Source organism: Pongo abelii, chromosome 8 (assembly GCF_028885655.2).
Source record: "Pongo abelii isolate AG06213 chromosome 8, NHGRI_mPonAbe1-v2.0_pri, whole genome shotgun sequence".
NCBI lineage: Eukaryota > Metazoa > Chordata > Mammalia > Primates > Hominidae > Pongo > Pongo abelii.
In genome coordinates, this window is record NC_071993.2 from 17,995,479 (window position 1) to 18,021,355 (window position 25,877).

Sequence of the window (25,877 nt, forward strand, 5' to 3'; positions counted from 1 at the left end):
CCATGAAAGAATCTACCAGAATACTCCTTGATCTGGTCTATGCTTGCAGATTTTACCTATTTCAGACTGAGCTGACTTTGAGGGAGGGAGTATAAATTCAGTTAAAAAATCTTTGGCTTGGGGAAGTGGCAATAGTGAGAGGTCAGGAAACCCAGTTCCATTCTGAGCCTAACTTGTAGTCAAAAGAAACACTTCAACCTAGAGTTATCAGCTTTCTTTGTATCACCTTCCCCTTATCCCTTGTAACTGTTTTAGTATTTGGGGTGTAGGCCTGGAAGCTACTACTGCTTCTAAAGATCACATATCATCATCTATCATCATCATCATGATCATGATCATGAGCTAATATTTGTAGACTGCTTATTATGTGCCAGATGCTTTTGTACATTAACCTGGGAGACAGATTGCTACTTTATTTTACTACTTTTATTCTTATATAATTGAACGGCCAACTTATCAACATCAACACCATGTTAGGGATTATAAAAAGTGTGAAGAAATAGAAGATTTTGTTTTTACCTTAATAGTGTGTACACTTAAACTAGACCACAAGTCTTATATAAGAAGGAAGATAGGAAAGAAATGAACATGTCTAGTGACAGGATCAGCTATAAACACTGTAGTAGCTAAGAGGAAAGAAACTCACTGTGGGATGGGGTGATTTAATCAGTCGACATACATCTATGGTGTCCTATGTGCTAGACACTGTCTGCATGACATGGTGGAGGGAAGAAATATAAAAAAGAATCAACTATGGGTGTTTCCTTCCTTCCTTCCTCTCCCTCTCCCTCTTTCACTGTCCTTTTCCCTCTCCCTCTTTCACTCTCTCAGTCTCTCACCCTATCGCCACCCTGTTGCCCAGGCTGTAGTGCAGCGGCATGATCTCGGCTCCCTGCAGTCTCCACCTCCCAGGTTCAAAGATTCTCCTGCCTCAGCCTCCCAAGTAGCTGGGATTACAGGTGCCCACCACCATGCCTGACAAATTTTTGCATTTTTAGTAGAGATGGGCTTTTACCGTATTGGCCAGGGTGGTCTCCAACTCTTGACTGCGAGACACCCACCTGCCTCGGCCTCCCAAAGTGCTGGGATTACAGGCATGAGCCACCACGCCCAGCCAGGTTTTTGTTTCAAGAAATTTAAAACATAATAACTCAGGGAACTTAGCAAAAGGATGAGAAAGGCCATGTTAGATGGTCAAGGTGGGCAGTCTTCAAGCAAGAGATACATGATGTGTTTGGGCAAATGGAGTAAATGGCTTTGAATACAGCAGGAGTTTTATCCAGAAAAAGAAGTAGGAGTAAGCTTCAAAAGGTGGGAAATAGAATTTAGAGAAATGTAGATGCCCTGTGATGAAGGCTGAACTTTGTTGAATAAGCAACAACAACAACAACAACAAAAAAAAACCAGTGGAAAAATGACCTATTCAAAATGGCGTTTTTATGACCATTAATAATTTGGTAGCTATTTGCCGGGTGAATACATTCTGGTGATGGAGCCAGACAGCAGCCCATAGGGTTGCTCTGTCTGTGAAGTAGCCATGCTTTTGTTTCTTTACTTCTCTAATAACATTGCTTTTACTCTAGATAAAAAATAACTGGTGGTCAGGAGATTGAGACCATCCTGGCTAACATGGAGAAACCCCGTCTCTACCAAAAATAAGAAAAAATTAGCCGGGCGTGGTGGCGGGCGCCTGTAGTCCCAGCTGCTCGGGAGGCTGAGGCAGGAGAACGGCGTGAACCCGGGAGGCGGAGCTTGCAGTGAGCGGAGATCGCGCCACTGCACTCCAGCCTGGGCGACAGAGTGAGACTCCGTCTCAAAAAGAAAAAGAAAAAAAAAACCAAAAACTGGTGATGGGTAAATAATTTTCTGTGGAGAAATTCTTTCATTTTCATGATACCAATGAGGGCTGAAGACTTACTGAAGAAGTGAAAGTAGAATGGAGCGAGAGACAGCATTAGCTTAGACAGATTTAATGGATGAGAGGCGAATTTCTTGTAAATCAAAAACATTCATTATTGCACATATTTTTGTGGTTTTTAGAACATAAAGAAAGGCAGAAACAATAAAAGCAAACCAACAAACAAAATCTGTAATCTCACCAATTCAGAAAAACAACAGTGCTCATTTTTTGTTGAATTTTTCTCCCAGACTTTTTCATAGTGCATATAAACAGATAAAGTTTATATTTCACAAAAATGGAATCAAAATACACATAATGCTTTTTATTTTATTTTGTTTTTTTGAGATGGAGTCTCATACTATCTCCCGGCAGGAGTGCAATGGCGCCATCTTGGCTCACTGCAACTTCCACCTCCCGGGTTCACGTGATTCTCCTGCCCCAGCCTCATAAATAGCTGGGATTACAGGTGCACACCACCACAACTGGCTAATTTTTTTGTACTGTTAGTAGAGACGGGGTTTCACTATGTTGGCCAGACTGGTCTCGAACTCCTGACCTCGTGATCTACCTGCCTTGGCCTCCCAAAGTGCTGGGATTACAGGCGTGAGCCACTGCTCCCGGCAATAGTTTTTTAAAAACAATTTCAGGACTTTAAAATGGAGAGGATTAAATATAGTTAGAAAAAGAGAATGGGAGAGAACTTTTAATATGTGTTTTATGGTGGAAATATGCTTGGATTGTAACAGGTTTTCTGGATCAGAGACTCTGAGCCAGGCTAATGGGGGGTAAAAATAGTTAAGAAAGGAAATAGGGTGAGTGGAGAACTTTTGAAATGTAAGTTTCAGGTTGCCTGATAGTTGTAGCACATGAGATGAAGACACTGCAGGTTGACAAGATGTCTGTGGCAGGAGTGTAGGCTGTGATTCACTGTAGCTCAAGGGATGGGTTGAAGATGTGCTGACTTCACAGTGACATGTCTCTTAAGTACTTTCATTCAGAAAAAGTGCAGTCACCTTTTTTCGGTTGTCTTTGTGTATCACTATTAGTGTATTATTATTGACTTAACATTTTCTTTAATTTCTAGGTATTTTGGAATTTTCCAACTGTTACTGATTTCTAGTTTAATTCCATTGTGGTCTTAGAGAATATGTGTTTTCTATTCTTTTAAATTTGTTAAGGCATGTTTTATGGCTCAGAATATGGTCTATCTTGGTGAATGTTTCATGTGATCTTGAGAATAATATATATTCTACTGTTATTGGATAAAGTAGTTTACAGATGTCAATGAGATCTGGTTGATTGATGGTGCTGTCCAGTTTAACTATGTTCTTACTGATTTTTTGCCTGCTGGATCTTTCTATTTTTGATAGAAGAGTATTGAAGTCTCCAATTCTAATCATGGATTTATCTATTTATCTTTGCAGTTCTATCAGTTCTCACTTTACATATTTTGATGCTCTATTGTTAGCCACATACACAGTAGAGACTGTTATGTCTTGGTGGAGAATTGTCCGCTAGATCATTATGTAATGTTCCTCTTTACCTCTGGTAACTTTCCTTGCCCTATAGTCTGCTCTGTCTCAAATTAATATAGCTGGTCCAGCTTTCTTTTGATTAGTGTTAGTATAGCGTATCTTTCTCCATTTTTCTTCACTTTTAACTTGTGTATCTTTATATTTAAAGTGAATTTCTTATACCAATACATGAGTCTTTGTCTATTAATTTGTGTAGTTAGACCATTAACATTTAAAATGATTGTTGATATAGCTGGGTTAACATCTATCATATTTGCTATTGTTTTCTGTTTTTATTCTGTATGTCATTTTTTTGTCTTCCACTCTTTCTTGCCTTCTCTGGTTTTACTTCAATATTTTGTATGATTTTATTTGTTCTCCACTCCTAGCATACCAATTATACTTTAAGAAAGCTTTTTTCTTTTCTTTTTTATTTTTATTATAAATAAGGATGGGGTCTTTCTGTGTTACCCAGGCTGGTCTTGAACTCTTGGGCTCAGGCAGTCCTCCTACCTTGGCCTCCCAAAGTACTGGGATTACAGGCATGAGCCACCACTCTTGGCCTAAAACAAAAACAGAAACAAACTTTCTTTAGTGGTTGCTCTTGAGTTTGCAGTATACATTTACAACTAATCCAAGTCCTTTTTCAAACAGCACATAAGAAAGTATCTCCTATTTCTTCCTCCTCTCCCATGTAACTTTGCTATAATTCATTTCACTTATCCATAAGCTATTATCACCAAATGCATTATCACCAAATACATCGCTGTCCACTTTTTATATTAGAGTCCTTAGTATATTATTCATAGTTGTTTAACAACGACTATAGTTGTTTGAACAAACCGGTATCTTTTAGATGAATTCAGAATAAGGAAAATGAAAAATTCTATTTTTCTTTCATGTATTCCTTCTCTAATGCTTTTCATTTATCTATAAAGACCGGAGTTTCTGACATATATAATTTTCCTTGTTTTTTTCCTTTTAACATTTCTTTCAAGCTAAGTTTACAGGCAACAAATTTTCTCAATGTTTGTTTGTCTGAGAAAGCCTTTGTTTTCTTTTCACTTCTTAAGGATAATTTCACTGGAGACAGAATTCTAGGTTGGTGGGTTTTTTCTTTCAGCACTTTAAATATTGCATTCCACTCTACTTGCTTGCATGGTTTCTGAAAAGAAATCCAGTGTAATTACTATTCTTGCTTCTTTATAGATCAGATTTTTTTTTGGTCTGGCATCTTTCAAGATTTTCTCTTCATCTTTGATTTTCTGCAGTTTGAGTATGATTTGTTTAGATGTTGTATCTTAGTATTTATCCTGCCTGAAGTTCTCTGAGCTTCCTGGATCTGTGATTTGCTGTCAGTCGTTAATTTTGGGAAATTCTAAGTCATTATTGCTTCAAATTATACTTCTTCTGTTCCTTTCTCTCATTTCCTTGGCCACACCCAGTGAGCCTATCAGAGATAGTCTTCATTTCTGTTAAAGTGTTTTTGATTTTTAGAATTTCCTTTTGATCCTTTCTTAGCATTTTCATCTCTCTGCTTACGTTACCTACCCAGTCTTGCTTGTTGTCCACTTTTTACGTTGGAGCCCTTAGCATATTATACACAGTTGTTTAAATTTTTGATAATTCCACTATCTTTGTCACATCTGAGTCTGCTTATTATGCTTGCTCTTCGCTTCAAACTGTGTGTGTGTTTTTAAAAAATCTTTTAGTGTGTCTTATATTGTTATGTTGAAAGCTGGGTATATATTATAGTGCAGGGGTCTGCAACCCATGGGTCGCAGATGGGTGCCAATCCATGGCCTGTTAGGAACTGAGCCTCACAGCAGGAGGCAGGCGGCAGGTGAGTGAGCGAAGCTTCATCTATATTTACAGCCATTCCCCGTCACTCGCATCACTGCCTAAGCTCCGCCTCCTGTCAGATCAGCAGCGGCATTAGATTCTCATAGAAACGTGAACCCTATTGTGAACTGTGCATGCGCGGGGTCTAGGTTGTGCGCTCCTTATGAGAATCTAATGTCTGATGATCTGTCACCGTCTCCCATTACCCCCAGATGGGACCATCTAGTTGCAGGAAAACAAGCTCAGGGCTCCTACTGATTCTGCGTGAGGGTGAGTTGTATCACTGGTTTTATTTATTTATTTATTTATTTATTTTTGAGATGGAGTCTCACTCTGTCGCCCAGGCTGGAGTGCAGTGGCGCGATCTCGGCTCACTGCAAGCGCCACCTCCCGGGTTCACGCCATTCTCCTGCCTCAGCCTCCCGAGTAGCTGGGACTACGGGCGCTCGCCATCACTCCCTGCTAATTTTTTGTATTTTTACTAGAGATGAGGTTTCACTGTGTTAGGCAGGATGGTCTCGATCTCCTGACCTCGTGATCTGCCCGCCTCGGCCTCCCGAAGTGCTGGGATTACAGGCGTGAGCCACTGCGCCCGGCCCTCATTATTTTATTACATATTACAATGTAATAATAACAGCAATAAAGTGCACGATAAGCGTAATGCGCTTAAATCATCTCGAAACCACCCTCCACCCCAGGCTGTGGAAAGTTTGTCTTCTATGAAACTGGTCCCTGGTGCCAAAAAGGTTGGGAACTGCTGATGTAGTGGATAAAGGGAACAGAGGTAAATAGACATTTAGTGTGAGGTTTCATGTTTATTTAGCTACGAGTTAGGCTGTGTTTGCTGTTTGCTGTCACTTTAGGTGTCAGAGGTTAAAATCTCTGGTGTCCTTGTTTCTGTCTCTCCTGTTGTCTTCGGGTTCTCCTAAAGACTTCTTAAATAATGTCAGAGAGGCACAGTTCTTCGGCTGTATCTGCCTGTTATCATACGGGAGCCCCAAGGATATGGTGGTAAGATATTGAGGAGGGGAAGTATTTCGTAGTCCTGTGATGGGGACTCTGACTTTTAGGGAATCTGTGCTGTGACCTTAGAAAGGGCTTCTCAGTTTTGTTTTGTTGCTTTTTCCTTTTAGGTGAGACAGGAAAGCTAGAGAGGCTGGAGTTGAGTATTTCTTTTCTCCTAGGTTAGTTAACATGTGGTGAAACCGCAGTCAGTTAGGCACTGGTAAACTTGTTGCTCTTGAGTGCTGGTGTTATTAAGAACAGAATGAAAGCTCTGTCGTATTTAAAAATGGCTCTTTTCCCACCTCTCCTGTTGGAAGCAAGAGGAGATTTTTCTCCAGTCTGCACTGTAAGAATCTGGTAGGACTCACGGAAGGAAAACTCACAAAACTCTGCAATCTCTCTAGGACTGCCTCCTCAAGCACTCCTCTGCCAACAGTTTTTAATTTTCAAACTTGTCCACACTGAACATCCAGCAATGTGTCAATGACATTTACTATCTCCTACCTCAATACTGGTTCCCGTTTTCTGCTCCTGGGCTTCTGCTCTGGTCAGTTCTGATTTCCTATATCCATCAGTCCGTTTCTCCAATCTGGGGGGCAGCTGTTTGTCTTGTGACCTCCTTTTCCAATGCATTTAAAAGAAGTTGTTGATGTTCAGCTTTTCTAGCCATTTTCTTGCATTGTGGATGGCAGTCACAACTTCCAAGCTTCTTACATATCAAAGTAGACACTTAAGTCCTCCGCATTTTCTTTAAGTGTACTCCTTTTTTTTTTTTGCTTACGTTTACTTTAAAAGAAAACTTCCTTTTAGAAGAAAGTAGAAAATTGATATAGTCACCATAAATAGAAGATAACCGGCCAGGCGTGGTGGCTCATGACTGTAATCCCAGCACTTTGGGAGGCTGAGGTGGGCAGTTCACGAGGTCAAGAGATCGAGACCATCCTGGCCAACATGGTGAAACCCTATCTCTACTAAAAGTACAAAAATTAGCTGGGCGTGATGGCACACGCCTGTAGTCCCAGCTACTCGGGAGGCTGAGGCAGAAGAATTGCTTGAACCCAGGAGGCAGAGGTTGCAGTGAGCCAGGATTGCGCCACTGCACTCCGGTCTGGCGACAGAGCGAGACTCCATCTCAAAAAAAAAAAAAAAAAAAAAAAAAAAAATAGAAGATAACTGTGAAAATAAACATAGCAAAATTTGGGGGCTCCAGCAAAAAAGCAAAATGATTTGACCAGGTCTCTTGTCTTTATTTCTGGCTTCCCACAGCCCTTCCCTCCCTCCCTCCCTCCCTCCCTTCCTTCCTTCCTTCCCTCCTTGATTCCCAAGGTCTTGTTCTCTCAGCAAGGCTGGAGTGCAGTGGTATGGTCATAGCTCACTGCAGCCTCAACCTCCCAGGCTCAAGCGATCCTCCCACCTCAGTCTCCTGAGTAGCTGAGACCACAGGCATGCACCACCATGCCCAGCTAATTTTGTTTATTTTTTGTAGAGTTGGGGTCTCCCTATGTTGCCCAGGCTGGTCTTGAACTCCCAGGCTCAGGCGATCTTCTAGCCTTGGCCTCTCAAAGTGCTGGGATTACAGGTGTGAGCCACTGTGCCTGGCCTTCTCTTACTTTAAATGAGCAAAATACCATATTTCAAATTAAAGTATAGATTGTACATTGAAATGGGGCAGGCAGCATGTGTTTCTCTCACCTCTACTCCAACAGGACCAGATATGAGGATTAGAATGGAAATAATGGCATTTCAGAAAAAAAAAAACTGAGATATATTTAGTACACAAAGGAAAGAAGGATTTGGAATGGCAAACACATTCACAACCAAACAAATATAATATTGTTCCAGTCCTGGCATACTCCCCTGTAAGATTATAAATAAGATGTGAAACTTTCTGGCTATACCAGCCACATACTATGAATCTATAATAATACTTTTATAAATTTAACAATGAAATGTATAGATCGTACTCATTTCCCTTTAAAAATATGGTACCTACTTTTGGGTTTGAATACTGGTAATTAGTATGGAGAGGATACTGTGTTCTCCTAGTTTCTTTGGTTTGTAAGTTTTTATAGTGATTGATAAAAGGTCTGATAGCAAAATTTCTCAGTCCTGTCTCCAAAATTTATCCAAATCAGTTGGGTTTTTGATTCATATAGTGAGAGTTCAAATGTGGAGGATATGCATAGTAGGTAGAGTTGGGTAGAAAGTAATGATGGATTGAGCATATCTTAAGTTAGGACAATCTTAAAATTTGGAAATCAGGGATAATGAAATATTTTTTTGCTTATTAATGAATTGATTTCAATAGTCGTTGATTTATGATTGTTTTCTTCTTCTTTCTCCATAAATATACAGGCTGACTGTGTTGTTATTATTGGAGGTACATCAAATGAAGCAGGAAAATGGATGGATGATACCTGTGATAGTAAACGAGGCTACATATGCCAGACACGATCTGGTAAGTTCTACCAAACCTCACCTTCCTGAAAGAGCTGGGTTTTTTTTTCACTTTTTTCTTTCTTTCTTTTTTTTTTTTTTTTTTTTTTGAGGCAGAGTCTCACTCTGTCGCCCAGGCTGAAGTGCAGTGGTGTGATCTCAGATCACTGCAACTTCCGCCTCCCAGGTTCAAGCAATTCTCCTGCTTTAGCCTCCTGAGTAGCTGGTATTACAGGCAGGCACCACCCTGCCTGGCTAATTTTTGTATTTTTTGTAGAGATGGGGTTTTCCATGTTGCCCAGGCTGGTCTTGAACTCCTGACCTCAGGTGATCTACCTGCCTCGGCCCCCCAAAGTGCTGGGATTACAGGAGTAAGCCACTGTGCCTGACCTCACTTTTATTTTATTTTACTTTAAGTTCCAGGATACATGTATAGAACATGCAGGTTTGTTATATAGGTATACGTGTACCATGGTGGTTTGCTGCACCTATCAACCTATCACCTAGCCCCACATGCATTAGCTCTTTGTCCTGATGAAGAGCTGTGTTTTTAAATGTACTTTAAAATATATAATCATGGTTGGGCACTGTGGCTCATGCCTGTAATCCCAGCACTTTTGAAGACTGAGGTGGGTGGATTGCTTGAGCCCCTGCATTTGAGACCAGCCTGGTTAACACAGTGAAATCCCATTTCTACAAAAAATACAAAAATTATTTTGTACTTTTACAAAATTATTTGATTTTTGTAGCTGGGACTACAGGTGTGGTGACTTATGCCTGTAGTCCTAGCTACTTGGGAGACTGAGGTGAGAGGATCGCTTGAGCCAGAGAAGCTGAGGCTACAGTGAGCCATGATTGTGCTACTCACTCCAGCCTGGGTGACAGAGTGAAACCCTGTCTCACAAAAATAAAACTAAAAACAAAAATAAAATAAAATAAAATATATGATCATTCCCTTGCATAGCAACAGGTTTGATTGTTGCTTTAATCCATGGAAGCCTGTGACAGACAAAAAGGGTAATATTTTCTATACTTAATTCATGAATCTGCTTTTTTTTTTTTTAAAACCAGACAGTTTTGGGCAGACTAAACCTGTCACTAAAACTTTCTATTAGAAATGTGGGATATTTGCTTACCTGTACCTTTTTTAAATGTCAGAATAGTAATACCTCCATTTAATTCATGTAATTTGAGAACTTTTGGCATAAAGCATCATATATGCCTCATTATTTGTCCTATGTCTTGTGTGCCTTAAACATGTGGATATATGATCTGAGTTTCTTTTTTCATCTTAGGAAGCCAGAATATGGTTAAATGAAAATAACACAGTATGCAGATATTTGCTGTCAATTAAGATGGTTTTTATACACATTTTAGTTTCTAGAGAAACTGGAATAAAAATGCCTAGTTGACAGGGCAGGTGAGCCCCAAAATTGGGGCTTAGCCCGGGAGGGTTCTTGGCTTCACCCAGGAAGGAATTTAAGGGCAAGCTGGTGGTGTTAACAACTTTTATTAAAGTGACAGTGCACAGCAGCAGCAGACATACTGCTTCTTGTGGAGTGGAGCTTATGCCATAGACAGTGAGTTCTGCACTCATATTTATACCCACTTTTAATTACATGCAAATGAAGGGGTGGGTTAGTCAGAAATTTTTGGAAAAGGAATGGTAACTTCTGGGGGCTGCCACAGTAGTGGTGGGTGTGCCTTATGGAGAGGTTTCAGCCAGTCTTCAATCTGGTCTGGAGGGAGTCCTGCCTCCTACCTCATAGCTATATAAAAGGGTCAGAAATTTAAAAATAGATTAGACAAGAGGGTCGAAGGTGGGGAGGGTTGCTGTCTTCCTGAGTAGAGTTCTTAAAAGATGGGTTTGAGTTGGAAGGTACTTATTCTCCCAGACCTAAGGAATTTTTCTATACTATTTGGGAAATCAGGGAACTAATGTCAACTCATGACAATGACTGAAAACCATCTAAGATATTTTCAGATGGTTGAGAATTACTGTAGAAATCCTAACCTTCTCTTAATCCAAAAGCTGTCCCAGTGCATGTCATTTTTCTCTCTATACTACACTCTATAGCACCAGAATCTCAGGTCACCAGTAATACCAAAGCATGCCATCTTTGCCTCTGTTCTTTGGGCCAAGAGGCGACACTCCTTCCAGGAGTGAATGGTGATTCACACACATTTAAAAACTTCTCTTTCTTTTCCTTATACACATACATGATAGACTATGTTGCCACAAATAAAAATCGCTTGCAAATTTTTAATGACTTAAGGAAAGATTCACAGTATTAAAGTGAAAAAAGGTAGCATATAAACTTTTATAAACTATAATTTATCACCAGGTGTGGTGTCTCATGCCTGTAATTCTAGCACTTTGAGAGGCTGAGGCAGGAGGGTTGCTTGAGGCCAGGAGTTCAAGATCAGCCTGGGCAACAGAACAAGACCCTGACTCTGAAATAAAATAAAATGAAATGAAATGAAACAAAAAAGTCGGCACTTCCGTAGTGCAGGACAAGGCCGATGGCAGGTCATGTAGGCATAAAGTGGAACACGTTGGAGAATTGGCCAGGATACACACTGGTAAACAAGGATATCTCGATCCCTAGACCAGAGTAAAGAACCAGACTGCAAATATTTTAGGTTTTGCAGGACATACAGTCTCTACTGCAAATACTCAACTCTGCTATGGTCACAGATGGTCATAGGCAATACATAAACAAATGAATGTGGCCGTGTTCCAGTAAGACTTTATTTATGGACACAAATTTGAATTTCATGTAACATCTACATGTCATGAAATATTATTCTTCTTTGATTCTCCTCTATCCCCAACCATTTAAAAACTTTTGTAGCTCATAGGATGCAAAGACAGACAACAGGTCAGATTTCATCCTCTGGCTGTTATTTGCTGACTTCTAGGGCATCAGCTAAGACAGACAGAAACAAGCTCTTTTGGGGGTCTTGACATGAAGTGGCTCAGAGTACAGGGGGCACAATGCAGTGATTAGAAACACATTCTAGGAGCTTGAGGATGAAAGATCAGAAAGCTGAAGTGATTTGGCTTGTAGGGGCTCCAACCCCTAGGTCAGTTTGGATAAGATTATGGGAGGCTTTACCCATAGGCGAAGGGCATAGAAAATCATCAAGAGTAAAGCTTGATCTTGAGATCAAGGTTAAAAGAACCAGGGACTTGTGTATGGCTGCATTCCAGAACCTAAACCTGTCACCTGAATGTGCATTACTCACAAGTGAAGTCAAACAGATACAAACTCATGGATCAAGTAGAACAAATGAGGGAGGAAGAGAAAGGCTTTTCTTGACCTTGACTTTTAACCTACCTTGAAAAATAAAGATTAGCAATGACACAGTCATCTATGTTCTTTAATTTGTGGGATTAAACTACGGCATTTCTTTCATCAAGATACTAGATGGGATTGAATTTGTCATATGTTTTGTTTGTTAGTTTAGAAACTTGATCATGTATTTGCCTTAATATTCTAAATATAGTTTGGAATTTAATTTGATCAGGGATACTGATGAAAAAATGTTTGTTTTCTAGTGTGAAATGGCTTATAAAATATTTCTAACAGCTGAATGTTTGGAGTTATGCTATTTTGCTTATTTTTATGATAGACGAGATACACTTGTAGTTCCTGATAGGTCTCAATTACTGTTTATTGATAATGCTAATGAAAATAATGTTTTTATCTAGACCCTTCCTTGACTAATCCTCCAGCAACAATTCAAACAGATGGCTTTATTAAATATGGCAAAAGCAGCTATTCACTCATGAGACAAAAATTTCAATGGCATGAAGCGGAGACATACTGCAAGCTTCACAATTCCCTTATAGCTAGCATTCTGGATCCCTACAGTAATGCATTTGCGTGGCTGCAGATGGAAACATCTAATGAACGTGTGTGGATCGCCCTGAACAGTAACTTGGTAAGATGCTGGAAATATGTGCAACTTGACATGATCAGTGAATTATGGTTGAATATGATTATCTTTCTGTTTGTTCTATTGAATACTCATTATGTGTAAGAGACCGTGCTAGGCAATGTGAATGATACTAACATCAACAAGATCCAATCTTTCAGGGACGTGATGCCTTTAAGGATCTGGCAAGCTAGTGATGTGTGTCAGAAATCAAACCAAGAATTATCTGATGAATGTTAACTCTCCTATTGCATTAGACTATGAAAATTATATTCCAAATCTCAACGGTTTAATTTATTCACTTATTGCTTCAAGGTCATGATTTAACTATGGCATGAGAATTAAGAAAGCAGGTTAGGGACATAGTTGCCAGTGATGGGGATACTTTTTATTTGTTGTGGCAAGACATTCTAGACTTGTTGTAGGTCCTGAGGTTGTGGAGCTTCCATCCATTTGTGAGAAATATTTCATTGCAGTCAGTTCCTTGTATTCCATAATAGACTAAGGTTGGCAAAGACTAGGGATGAGGCAGAAAACTAAGAATGCTGATAGAGTTGCCAAATTATTCCTAAACGAGTCTTCTCTGATGCCTGGTCATCCATCTATCCTCCCTCTATTCATCCTTCTAGCTAGCCAACCAGCAAGCTTCCTAGTAGAAGTAGATGTGACAGTCAGCAACTAAGATATAAGAAGTATCAAAGAGAGGCATATAGAAAGTGTCATGAGAAGAGAGAAAAGGGACCAGTTGGGCTAGTGGGGAGGACCAAGAAGGTTCCTCAGAAAAAGTCAAAGTTTATAGATACAGTCTAGAATGGTAGAACATAAGGAAGGAATATCAAGAAGACAAAAAAAAAAAAAAAAATAGGAGATAAACTGGAGAGTAGATGAGTGTCACATGTTATGGAGCTCCCAAGGCCATGATGCGGAGATAGAAATTTACAATTTATACAATGAGTATTTCCTAAGTAGGGAAGTGTGTATTTAAAAGTAAGTAGTTTCAGAATGATTTCTGTGATTAAACTTAGGCAAGACATTTTTACGTCCCTGTTGACTAAGTTTTTATAATTAAGTCATTTGATAAGTCATTTGTTTTCTTCTCACAGACATGTTCACAATTCTCTTATGAGTTTAAAGTAAGCTTTTATTTTTAGAAAGATTAAGTAGTTTTTCATTGTGGCAATATTTATGACTACAACAGTATTATTGTCTTCCTTATTTCGATAGAGTTAATGATTATACAAGCATTATTTGATTAAATATGGTATAATACTACAAACTTCTAATTTGAGATAACACATACTTCTAATTTTTGTCACTGGATTTTTGGCAATTGGCTTGGTAAATTAAATAATGCAGTCAAAAGGGTGATAATTGCTTGAATCTTTGAAAAATTCACCTACCTCTCATTAATATTATATATCATCTATTCTTTTTTTTTACATATATATAATTTTTATTTGTAAATCATGCGCTATAAAGACACATGCACACGTATGTTTATCATCTATTCTTAAACAATACCTGTAAAATCTTTACTAGACTGTTAAAAGGATATTATTGATAAATAATATTTTTGATGTTTATCAATATTCTGTATGTGATCATAAATTTATTTCACTAAATTTAATAAGAAATTGACTGTGCAGGCTGGGCACGGTGGCTCACCCCTGTAATCCCAGCAGTTTGGGAGGCTGAGGCGGGTGGATCACCTGAGGTCAGGAGTTCGAGACCAGCCTGGCCAACATGGTGAAAACCCGTCTCTACTAAAAAATAAAAAATTAGCCGGGCATGGTGGCAGGTGCCTTAATCCCAGCTACTTGGGAGGCAGAGGCAGGAGAATCATTTGAACCCGGGAGGTGGAGGTTGCACTGAGCCTAGATCGAGCCATTGCACTCAAGCCTGGGGGACAAGAGCGAGACTTCTCTGAAAAAAAAAAAAAAGAAAAAAAGAAAGAAAGAAATTGACCGTGCGAGTAGACTAAAACGACTGGCTTTTTACATCATATATATGTGATGTCATATAGCTGACAGACCACCTCACTAGAATATAGCTGAAAGACTGCCTCACTAGAAATCAAGAGACCAAGGCTTCTCTCTTCCATACCCATATGACCTTAGCTAAGCCGTTTACCATTGGTGCTGTTTCAACAACAGAATAATGAGAAGATATGAAGAGATTAGTATTTCTCTCAGGGGTCCATGAATTTAATGAAAATTACTTAATTTTTATTATAATTTCAATAATAATATAAGAAATATTTGTTATGAAGATAAAACTTCTCTTTTGCCCTGAAAACCTGCAAACAAAGAGAGTTTCATGGAATAAGAGATAAATTTTTTTTTTGTTAGTGTTTTTTGAAATAACTTCCAAGGATATATTCCTGGGGATCTCTAAGAAATAACTGTTTCTAAGAAAGGCTGCATTTACTGAATTTGAGTTGACAGAAATGATTTATAGTGTTCTTTTTATTCTCAAATGTTCCAGGTTCTATGTCAAATCACAGTCTTAAATATACTTTGTATTCTTGAACTGGTTCTTTTAGTATTTTCTAAATGAAGCAAGGCTGCGTGTTAATGCTTGTTTTTGCTGTTGCAGACTGATAATCAATATACTTGGACTGATAAGTGGAGAGTGAGGTACACTAACTGGGCTGCTGATGAGCCCAAATTGAAATCAGCATGTGTTTATCTGGATCTTGATGGCTACTGGAAGACAGCACATTGCAATGAAAGTTTTTACTTTCTCTGTAAAAGATCAGATGGTAATTGAATATATAAAAACAATCAGGGGATCTGAAAATTTCTGAATAAGCTACTACATACCACTGTTGATATTATTAAACAGTAATGTATCTTGGATAGCTAAGAATAATATAGAACATACTCCCTCACCTATCAAAAGACTATCTTTATAAACCAATATACATAGATCAAAATAATGGAGATAAACATCTCCCTAGGAAATTTTGCTTACTTTTGATGTTGGCAACACATCTATATCAAAGGAATTTTGTCAGAATAAATGTAGATTCATCAGTCAATGATGGACACCATACTAGAATTCTAAATATAGCCTTTAGTTATATCCCAGGTGCTATTAATAGCTAAGAAAGAGTTGTAGGGATTAGGATCCCAGAAAAGGAAAACAGTGACTTAAAAAAGGAAAGTCACTTTACAAATTACTTTGTGGTGACTTTTAAAAAATTTATCTTTGGGCCGGGTGTGGTGGCTCACGCCTGTAATCCCAGCACTTTGGGAGGCCGAGGCGGGCAGATCATCTGAGGTCAGGAGTTCGAGACCAGCCTGGCCAACATGGTGAAACCCCTTCTCTACTAAAAATACAAAAATTAGCTGGGCGTGGTGGCAGGCACCTGTAATCCCAGCTACTCGGGAGGCTGAGGCAGGAGAATCACTTGAACCCAGGAGGCAGAGGTTGTGGTGAGCCAAGATTGCGCCATTGTACTCCAGCCTGGGGGACAGGAGCAAGACTTCATTTAAAAAAAAAAAATTATCTTCGTAGGTATCTGTAGATCGATTGTCTTAACTATGAGTGTAACTGACTGCCACTATACCATAGGACATTCTATTGAAATATATTTAAAGTGGAAAAAATTGATAAAAGGAAACCCAGTAATAAAAATGGTGATCCAAATGATAACCATTGGAAGATTTTTTAAAATAATGATCAATGATCAATTTTTGTAGCTGCTAATGTATTATACTACATACTACAGAAACTTCAGGTTTTGCTTTATTTAAAATGTGCTTTTATTAACAGAAATCCCTGCTACTGAACCCCCACAACTTCCTGGCAGATGCCCGGAGTCAGATCACACAGCATGGATTCCTTTCCATGGTCACTGTTACTATATTGAGTCCTCATATACAAGAAACTGGGGCCAAGCTTCTCTGGAATGTCTTCGAATGGGTGAGTGCCACATTTCCTGAAGGAAAACTCCGTAATCATCTATTCTGGGGTCCACTGACACTATACATGATATATACAAAGAATGTAAAAATACCTGTTTATATTTTTAATGATTTATTTTATAACAGAATGGCCAATATCATGCTCCCCAAATGTAATCTCTAAGTTTGTAGCCTCAAATTTTAGAGAATTTAGAGAATTCGGGTAGAAAACAGCATGTTCTAAATGGTTTCTTCCTTTCAGACTTCATGTTCTAAATTGTTAGGATTCTCATTCTCAGTAATTCCAAGTGTTGTACTCACCTCTTATCACTGATAAGCTGAAGTTTTACAAGTGCCCAGGAACCATTTTGTTTTACCATTAATAGAAAAGTATTTCTATTTATTATTTTTGTGAAGACAAATAAAACTCAAATAGACACCACAAAGATGAATGATTTTTCCCCCTGAAGTAAAAAAATGTCAAATAAAGTTTATTTTAAGGGTACATTTAAAAGCTACTTAGTTAAATCCCGTTAAATATTTTACTGAATTATATTTACTTCATGTTTTTTTATGCCTTAACTCAAGAGTTCTCCATCCAACAGTGGTACACACAGTTTATAACCTCATTTCCTCCATGTTCTTTCAAAAGTCAACCTTGACTTTTGACTTTAAATTCTGAGTGAGATGAAGTTTGCTTTAGCTTTGCACAGTGGCAGTATCTTAGCCAATGAGGTTTATCCGAGGCACGATTATTGCTAATTGAAGTTTGCTTTGTCAGTTTTTGATTCATGTACTTTGGGGCCCTGTTGTTAGGTACATATATGTCTACACTTATTACATCTTCCTGATGTATTAAAAATTTTTTCACTGTGAAATGTCTTTATTGTCTCTAGTACTAATGTTTATCTAAAAGTCTATTTTATCTAATATTTGTGTAGCCACTCCAGCTCTTTTTTGGCTATTGTTTGCTTAGTATACATTTTTCCATGCTTTTACTTTCAACCTATTTGTATCTTTGAATCTCAAGTGTCTTTTTTAGACAGCACATAGTTGGATCTTTCTTATTAATTAATTTTCATTCTGCCAATCTATGTTTTTTGATTGGAGTGTTTACTCCATTTACACTTAATAAGTAGAATTTATGTCTGACATTTTGCCATTTGTTTTCTTTATGTCTTATGGTTCCCCTATTCCTCTGTTACTGCCTTCTTGTGTATTAAGCAGATAATTTCTTGTGTACCATTTTAATTTTCTTTTTCTTTTTTTTTTTTTTTCTGAGACAGAGTCTCATTCTGTCGCCCAGGCTGGAGTGCACCGGTGCAATCTTGGCTCACTGCAACCTCCGCCTCCCAGGTTCAAGCAGTTCTTCTGTCTCAGCCTCCCAAGTAGCTGAGACAGCAGGCACGCACCACCTTGTCCGGCTAATTTTTGTATTTTTAGTAGAGACAGTTTCACCATATTGGTCAGGCTGGTTTCGAACTCCTGACCTCAGGTTATCCACCTGCCTCGACCTCCCGAAGTGCTGGGATTACAGGTGTGAGCCACCGCACCTGGCCTCCATTTTAATTTTCTTGTTGTTTCTTTTACTATTTATCGTTTGGTTATTTTCTTAGTGGTTGCCCTAGGGATTACAAGTAACTTATTAATTTACAAAAATCTAGTTCAAAATTAGCCATGCGTGGTGGCGGGTGCCTGTAATCCCAGCTACTTGGGAAGCTGAGACAGGAGAATCACTTGAACCCAGGAGGTGGAGGTTGCAGTGAGCTGAGATCGCATCACTACACTCCAGCCTGGGCAACAGAGTGAGACTTCACTTCAAAAAAAAAAATCTAGTTCATATTAATATACATATATACATTTAATTGTAATAGCGTACAAAAACTTTGCTGTTACGTAGCTCCATTCCCTCTGCCTTCCTTTGTGCTGTTATTGGCAGACAAAATCCATTGCATACCCATAAGCACAGATTTACAAGTATTGTTTTATGCAGTTATCTTTCAGTTAGAAAAGATAAAGAAGAGTTATACATAAAAAGTACATTTAAACTATTTTTTATATTTACCCATGTAGTTTCGTTTATTGATGCTCTTTATTTCTTTGTGTGGGTTTGAGTTACTGTTGAGTGCCCTTTTATTTCCACTGGAAGTATTTTGTTCAGTAGTTGTTATAGTGATAATTTCTTTCCATTTTGGTTTAGGAATGTCTGACTTTTTCCTTCATTTTTTGTAGGATAGCATTGTTAAACAGAAAATTCCTGCTTGACAGTCATTTTCTTTCGTCTTTTTCACTATGTCAGCTCATCGCTTTCTGGACACCATGGTTTCTAATGTGAAATTAGTGTTAAGATCCCTGTACGTGATGAGACCCTTCTCTCTCACAGATTTTAAGACTCTCTGTCTTCTCTCTCACAGATTTTAAGACTCTCTGTCTTTTGATAGTTTTATTGTGATGTGTATACATGTAGCGCTAGATGTGTTAGGTGCAGATTTCTTTAAGTGCCTAGAACTAATTAAGTCTCCCAGGTTTTGCAGAGGATCTGTCTGTGTGTTGGGATGTGCCTTTAATATTTGTCCAAGCAGTTACAAACTGCCTTAGCTTTCACTTCCTGCTTGTGTAGTGCATCTTCAGCCAGATGTGAGAACTTAGGACCCTCTCAGGTCTTTCTCAGACGTGCACATAGCCTTGGGCAAGGGCACACTTCAATGCATATCTGTAGCCTTCTACATTCCCCAGAATTTGTCAATGCTTTTTAAAGTCTCCTATGAACATCTCATTCTCCAGCTTTTCCTTTTAAGTTTTTCAATTCGCTAGTTGTTTGCCCCAACTATTATCACTGCCTTAGATGGTTACAATGTTAGACAATTGCCACTGATAGTTTTTTACAAACACTTGCAGGGAAAAGTCTGTTTGCACTGACTGAGCTCTGAATCAGGTCAAATAAAGACAAGTTTTGCGAGTGGGGTTTTCTAGGGAGCTGTAAGACAGGTCAAGTAATGGAGATTCTCTGAGAATGGGGCTTGGAAAGAGCTCCAACCCCATTTTAGCCTCTCCTGTGGCTTCTAGGCTGCTGGTTTTCACTGTGGTTGTGGGGCTGTTGGTTTTTAAGGCTACCGCAGAACTGGAAAGAAGGCAAAGGGATTAGGACAAGTTAAAACACTATAAAACTCACTATCATTACTAAGACACAATTATTTTTCTTGCATAAATGCTTCTTGAATTGTTGCAAGCCTTTGATTAATTTTCAGCATTCCGAAACAGTGGATTTAGAGTTTTCCAGTGTTCGCATTGGTTTTATAGAAAAAATAATTTTCAGAAGAACTTATTCCGCATTTCTCATGATGCCACCTGATGCCTTCTTTGAACTTTTGTAATTAAAAAAAGTTTTTCTTCATATTGCTAAGTATTTTTTTGAAAAAAATTGCAATGAATATGTAGAAACTTTGTTTTTCATTTTAGGTGACTCTTTTCTGGTAAATAAAATGAATGCTTCTCATTGTCATTCTCAAAATATGAGTCATAAATATTTTGAAATGGCTAATGTTTGTGAAATATATTTAATAATGGATTATGTAGTCATGCAGTGAAAACAAGGCGATAATTCAGAACTCAGCAATACGGGATACAAGTGTATGGTTAGGTGCGGACCCTCAAGGTTCAGAAAGCCTGGGTCATACCGTGACCTTCCCTCTGCTAGTATTAGGATCTTGGCAGATTACTCATCCTCTGTGCTTTAGTTTCCTTAGCTATAAAATGGGGCAAAGATGGTACCTATTTAACGAAGTGATTGTAAAAATTTAATGGGTTAATGCTTGTAAAGTCCAAAGCAAAATGTCCAGAATGAAATGCTTAAAAGATATTAGTTATTATTAAAAAGCTAGAGATTTTTACTGTAAAATTTAATGTTGACAATCTAATGTGGGTTGTCACTTCCTTAGCCATCTAACTGGTCTTTCTGTTTTATCTCCTTGCCTTGAATTGTCCTATGCATAATAGCTGGATTCTAATAATAACTAATATAGGACCTTTCTTAGGTGGAGAATCTAACTGTTATGTATAGGACCAGTCAAAGAAGGCGATGGGTTATTGCATCATTCAGCTGCCTGAAAAAAAACTAAGTGTTCTTTATCACCACGGTGCTCTTAATACCAATCTCTGGCCTTCTGCAATGAGACCTAACCCATGTCTTTTTTTTTGTTTGCCTGTGGACCAGATTTGTGCTATACTCCAGCCAAACCAAGCTATCTTTGTTCCTGAAGAAGTTCTATGCTTCCCTTCCTCTTTGTCTTTCCTCTTATTACCTCTTTTTCCTGGAATTATTTTCTATCCTTTTTACTTGAAATCCTATTCTTCTCTCTACCGAAATTCTGTTTCCTCTATCCTCCCTTTTAGCTGCTTCACCAAGAATGAATATTTGACATGTCCATAGCATATGGCACTTAATTTCTCTTCTATAATATTTCTTTGTACTCTTATTACAGGCCACTGAACCATAACTTTCGGAAGACATACTCTACATCCTACTAATCTTTGAATATCCTGCAGGAACAAGTTCAGTGCTTGTACTCAAATGATGCTAATGATGCTTAAAAACGTATTTCAGAATGAAAACTAAAATTCTGAGAAAACAAACACCTGCCCTTTGAAATTCTTCCCCTTAAGTGGAGATGTTAGGCTGATTTTTGTTGCTCTCAATAGCAGTGTTGTTTACAAAAATATTTTCAGCCACTTAAATGTGCAGCTATCATATTTATCCTTTTATGCTTTCTAGGTTCCTCTCTGGTTTCCATTGAAAGTGCTGCAGAATTCAGTTTTCTGTCATATCGGGTTGAGCCACTTAAAAGTAAAACCAATTTTTGGATAGGATTGTTCAGAAATGTTGAAGGTAATTTTTGCAGCATGCTTATTTAATCACAAATGTTGTAAAATGTTGTATGTAAAACAAGGCTTCGTTTCCAAAATGTGTTGCCTTAAAAATGATTAATTCATGAGGAATTTGAAAATTCAAACTCATATTTTTATTTAAGAACTGAAACTTAAAATGAGTTTCATATCATGCTATCCTCAAAGTTGCTAATTAAAAAATATCTTTCGTAGCTAAGATAGTTTGAGAAGCTTTAAAAAGCATTTTCTATGTTTTCGTGGGGCCAGGAAAAAAATGCTAAGGAAAGGATAAGTATAAATATTTGTACTAAGTAGAAATACATTTTTAACTAAAGCTATGTCGTAAACCTATTCTTTTTCGTTTCCTTCCCTGTAATAATTAGTCATTATAGTCTTGCCTGTTACGTCTGGTTATAAATGACTATTGATTCTAGTATAAAAGAATATGCTTAGAAATTTCGCATAAATTGGCTGAACTTATTTTAAGATAGGTTATATTTAACTTTTGTCTTTATTGGTTTTATCTGATGACCAGGGACGTGGCTGTGGATAAATAACAGTCCGGTCTCCTTTGTCAACTGGAACACAGGCGATCCCTCTGGTGAACGGAATGATTGTGTAGCTTTACATGCGTCTTCTGGGTTTTGGAGTAATATTCACTGTTCTTCCTACAAAGGATATATTTGTAAAAGACCAAAAAGTAAGTAAGAAGTTTGTTGCTTGATGCATATCACTGGCTGCCATTTCTTTCAAGTAGTAAGATATCAGGTATGGAATCATAATGTGATTACGAGGCCATTGCAAGCTCTGTCCTTTCATCCGTGAAAAATCCATTCCGCCATTGTAGTTCATTACTGTTTGCAGCTCTGTGTGAGTGAGAGACACTCTCTGTCTGCTTAGCTGTTGTAATGATTTTTGCTTATCAATGCATTTGTAATGGGATATCTGAAGGATCTGCCAAGCTGCAAACAGTCAGGAGAGCCCATCTACAAAGCCTTACTGCACGAGGGAAAAGGTGGTAAAGCAAGTACCAGCCCAAACCTGAGGAGACCAGTGTTCTGAAGAGGGATCAGAATTGATTGTGGAATGAGTCACATCAGACAAATTCAGTCTCCTTTTAAGATGGAAAGTGAGACCATAAAAGGAACGGGATCAGGGAATTCATAGTGTTGAATGCTCACAAGGTACCTCTATCTGGAATTTAAAAATATTTTGTTGCCATGTCATGTCACATAATATCCCTCCCAATAATTTACTGATTAGATAATAGAGGTTTTTTCTTTGTTTTTTGTTTGTTTGTTTGTTTGTTTTGAGACAGAGTCTCGCTCTGTCGCCAGCCTGGAGTGCAATGGCGCGATCTCAGCTCACTGCAACCTCCACCTCCCGGGTTCATGTGATTCTCCTGCCTCAGCCTCCCGAGTAGCTGGGATTACAGGAGCACACCACCATGCCCGGCTAATTTTTGTATTTTTAGTAGAGACGGGTAGAGTTTACCATTTTAGAATTTGGCAGGTCTTTAGCCTTCTCTAACTGTTCTAAGACACACCACATCCTCTGGTGCAATGTTGGAGTTGTTTTATTTGTTTTGTTTTGTTTTTGTTTTTGAGACAGAATCTCACTCTGTTGCCCACGCTGGAGTGCAGTGGCGTGATCTTGGCTCACTGCAACCTCCGCCTCCTGGGTTCAAGCCATTCTCCTGCCTCAGCCTCCCAAGTAGCTGGGATTACAGGCACATGCCACTATGCCCAGCTAATTTTTGTATTTTTAATAGAGGTGGGGTTTCACTTTGTTGGCCAGGCTGGTCTTGAACTCCAGACCTCAGGTGATCCACCTGCCTCAGGCTCCCAAAGTGCTGGGATTACAGGCGTGAGCCGCCACTCCCAGCCTGGAGTCTTATTTTACTTTTCATTCAAATGCTTTGTAACATCTTAGGCTTCAGTGGGCTAATTTCAAAACCCCTGTCCTTGAATGTTTTACTTATGGGTAGATTGGGTAGATTTTAAGGGTGAGTATCACTGGCTCAAATGCAGCTTGGAGAGTCACATTTCCAGATCTTCTAATGTACTCAAACTCACCATACAGCCATAGGAGACTGCTATAGCTCAGACAGATAGAGAGACAGATAGATGATAGGTGGGTAGATATATAGATAGAGATACAGATCTTTTTTTCTACCTATATTTTTATATCTATCTATCATATCATATATCAACACAGATCAAATGTGGAGGATTCCATGTATTTGTGAGCCAAATAATATTTGCTATCTACCTGCAATTATTCTGGGTTTTTATAAATATTATTTTTTTTTTTACACACAGTTATTGATGCTGAACCTACTCAAGAATTACTTACAACAAAAGGTAAGGCCATTGCAAAATTTCAAGTTCCGTGTTAGTAATACATCCGTACTCTTAGTTTTAAAAGGCATAATACTAATCCCTTCCAACTCCCCTGCTCTCTCAGTAGAATTTGCTTAAGCTGAACTATCCTTTGTCATCAACCTACTTTGAATAATACTTTAGAAAAAGAGGTCTTGGAGTCAGGTTGGTGTTTTTACTATAAGCAGTTATTGAAGGCATTTTTTTTTCTGCTGTGTTACAAACAGCTGCCTTGAACGCGTGGAAGAAATTTCTCTTAAGAATCTCTGTGGAGTTTTTTTCTTTTCTTAGAATTATTTTTTGTTTTAATTTTTATAGACTACTTGAATTAGGTAACTGATATTATTTCACTCATTTTATTGGCTGCTTAAAAAAATCTGAAAGTGAGATTTATGGCTTGCCTGTAACCTCCTTATTAACATCATGAGTGCTATTTGTTTACTAATTACATCTATGAGTTCACGTTTCCACTATTCTTATTTTATTTTTCTGTTCATTTTTCATTTCCTTTTAATTATTATCATTATTATCATTACTAATCTATTTATATTCTTATACTGTATTTTTAATAGCCTTAAATTATTTTGAAATAAGGTATATATATTTTAATACATTGATGAACTAGCCTGCTGCTACATAGACAGATGGATTATTCTTGCAACTGAATACTCATCTTAACATTCTTAATAATCCTCTATACTACAGGGACTCTTGTTTTCACATCTTTCGTTTCTGTTTGACAAATGTCACTGCAAAGAATATTTATGCCTTTTAGTTTTTCAACAAGCAAAGTTCTGCATAGCATGCAACCCTCTGCCTCCCTCTACCTTTTCCCTAATGATTTTATTTATTTATAGCTGACACAAGGAAGATGGACCCTTCTAAACCATCTTCCAACGTGGCCGGAGTAGTCATCATTGTGATCCTCCTGATTTTAACGGGTGCTGGCCTTGCTGCCTATTTCTTTTATAAGAAAAGACGTGTGCACCTACCTCAAGAGGGCGCCTTTGAAAACACTCTGTATTTTAACAGTCAGTCAAGCCCAGGAACTAGTGATATGAAAGATCTTGTGGGCAACATTGAACAGAATGAACACGCGGTCATCTAGTACCTCAGTGTGATTCTGAGATATTTGAATTTCATAAAATTGTAACTGAAATTTAAAATTTTTAATTCAATGTGATTGTTTTCTTTGAAATGAGTACTGAATTATACTAGTCTGTCCTTTTTTTCTTTGCCTAATTGAAGAAATAATTGCTTGTTTTCTAACCTGGCAAGATATTTTCTTAAAAGAGGGATAATAATGCTGATTACTACCTTTTAAAATATTTTAGATAAATACACAGCACCACAGCACCAACATCTAAGCATTAGTGATGTGTAGCTGATGTCAGCTTCATGTGGATTTTAAGTGCTCTAGAAACAATGAAGCTTCTTGGCATATTTTAAGGAGCTCCCAAAATGTGTTACCTATTAAATTGTAACTCAGCAAGTAGAAGACCATTTGAAAAGTCAGGTACAAATATCCTCAAGTGGCATAAAAATGTAGTCAGTTTTCTCTTTTACCAGTTTTTATTTCCACTCCAATTATTTAGAACTTTATTTGTACATGTGTAGGAGAATAAGGCAGCTGAGAACCTTGTTTCCCCCAAGAGAGTTTTACAGGCTGAGTGTTGCAAATGTGTTCTTTGTCCTGTTATATGTATATCAGGAATACAAGGATGTGAAATAAAACTGTAAATTTGCATAACTGGATGTACTTAGATAATGTGAAATAAACATTAAAGACAAGTTCTATTTTTAATAGATTTGCATTTTGGTGATCTTAGTATAAATTTGCTTTTAAATGAGATGTATTTATCCACTCACTTTACACTTTAACTTGATACTTATGATATTATTTGTAGAGAAATTCTTTAAATGAAACTCATGAACTGTTTTGAAAAGGAGTGTTGCTAAAATGCTGTGTGTAAAATGAATTTTTTACCATAATGATTTTGCCAGATCTTCCCCTATAACATGGACTCAATCAGAATTCAACAATCAAAGCCACTAATACTATTGA

General features: G+C 38.0%; 1 protein-coding gene and 1 pseudogene across 1 annotated transcript in view; both read left to right on the plus strand.

Annotated features, from left to right (window-relative positions):
* MRC1 (mannose receptor C-type 1) overlaps positions 1 to 25,642 on the plus strand; it is an 89,317-nt gene extending 63,675 nt beyond the window's left edge. Inside the window, exons 22-29 of the mRNA XM_024253705.2 lie at positions 8,617 to 8,719; positions 12,413 to 12,645; positions 15,235 to 15,400; positions 16,417 to 16,566; positions 21,319 to 21,432; positions 21,967 to 22,131; positions 23,753 to 23,794; positions 24,670 to 25,642. Coding sequence (XP_024109473.2) covers positions 8,617 to 8,719; positions 12,413 to 12,645; positions 15,235 to 15,400; positions 16,417 to 16,566; positions 21,319 to 21,432; positions 21,967 to 22,131; positions 23,753 to 23,794; positions 24,670 to 24,920 — 1,224 coding nt within the window. The 3' untranslated portion in view covers positions 24,921 to 25,642. The remainder of the gene's footprint in view (positions 1 to 8,616; positions 8,720 to 12,412; positions 12,646 to 15,234; positions 15,401 to 16,416; positions 16,567 to 21,318; positions 21,433 to 21,966; positions 22,132 to 23,752; positions 23,795 to 24,669) is intronic.
* LOC112135378 (U4 spliceosomal RNA) lies at positions 17,249 to 17,431 on the plus strand (annotated as a pseudogene).
* Positions 25,643 to 25,877: the final 235 nt, after the last annotated feature.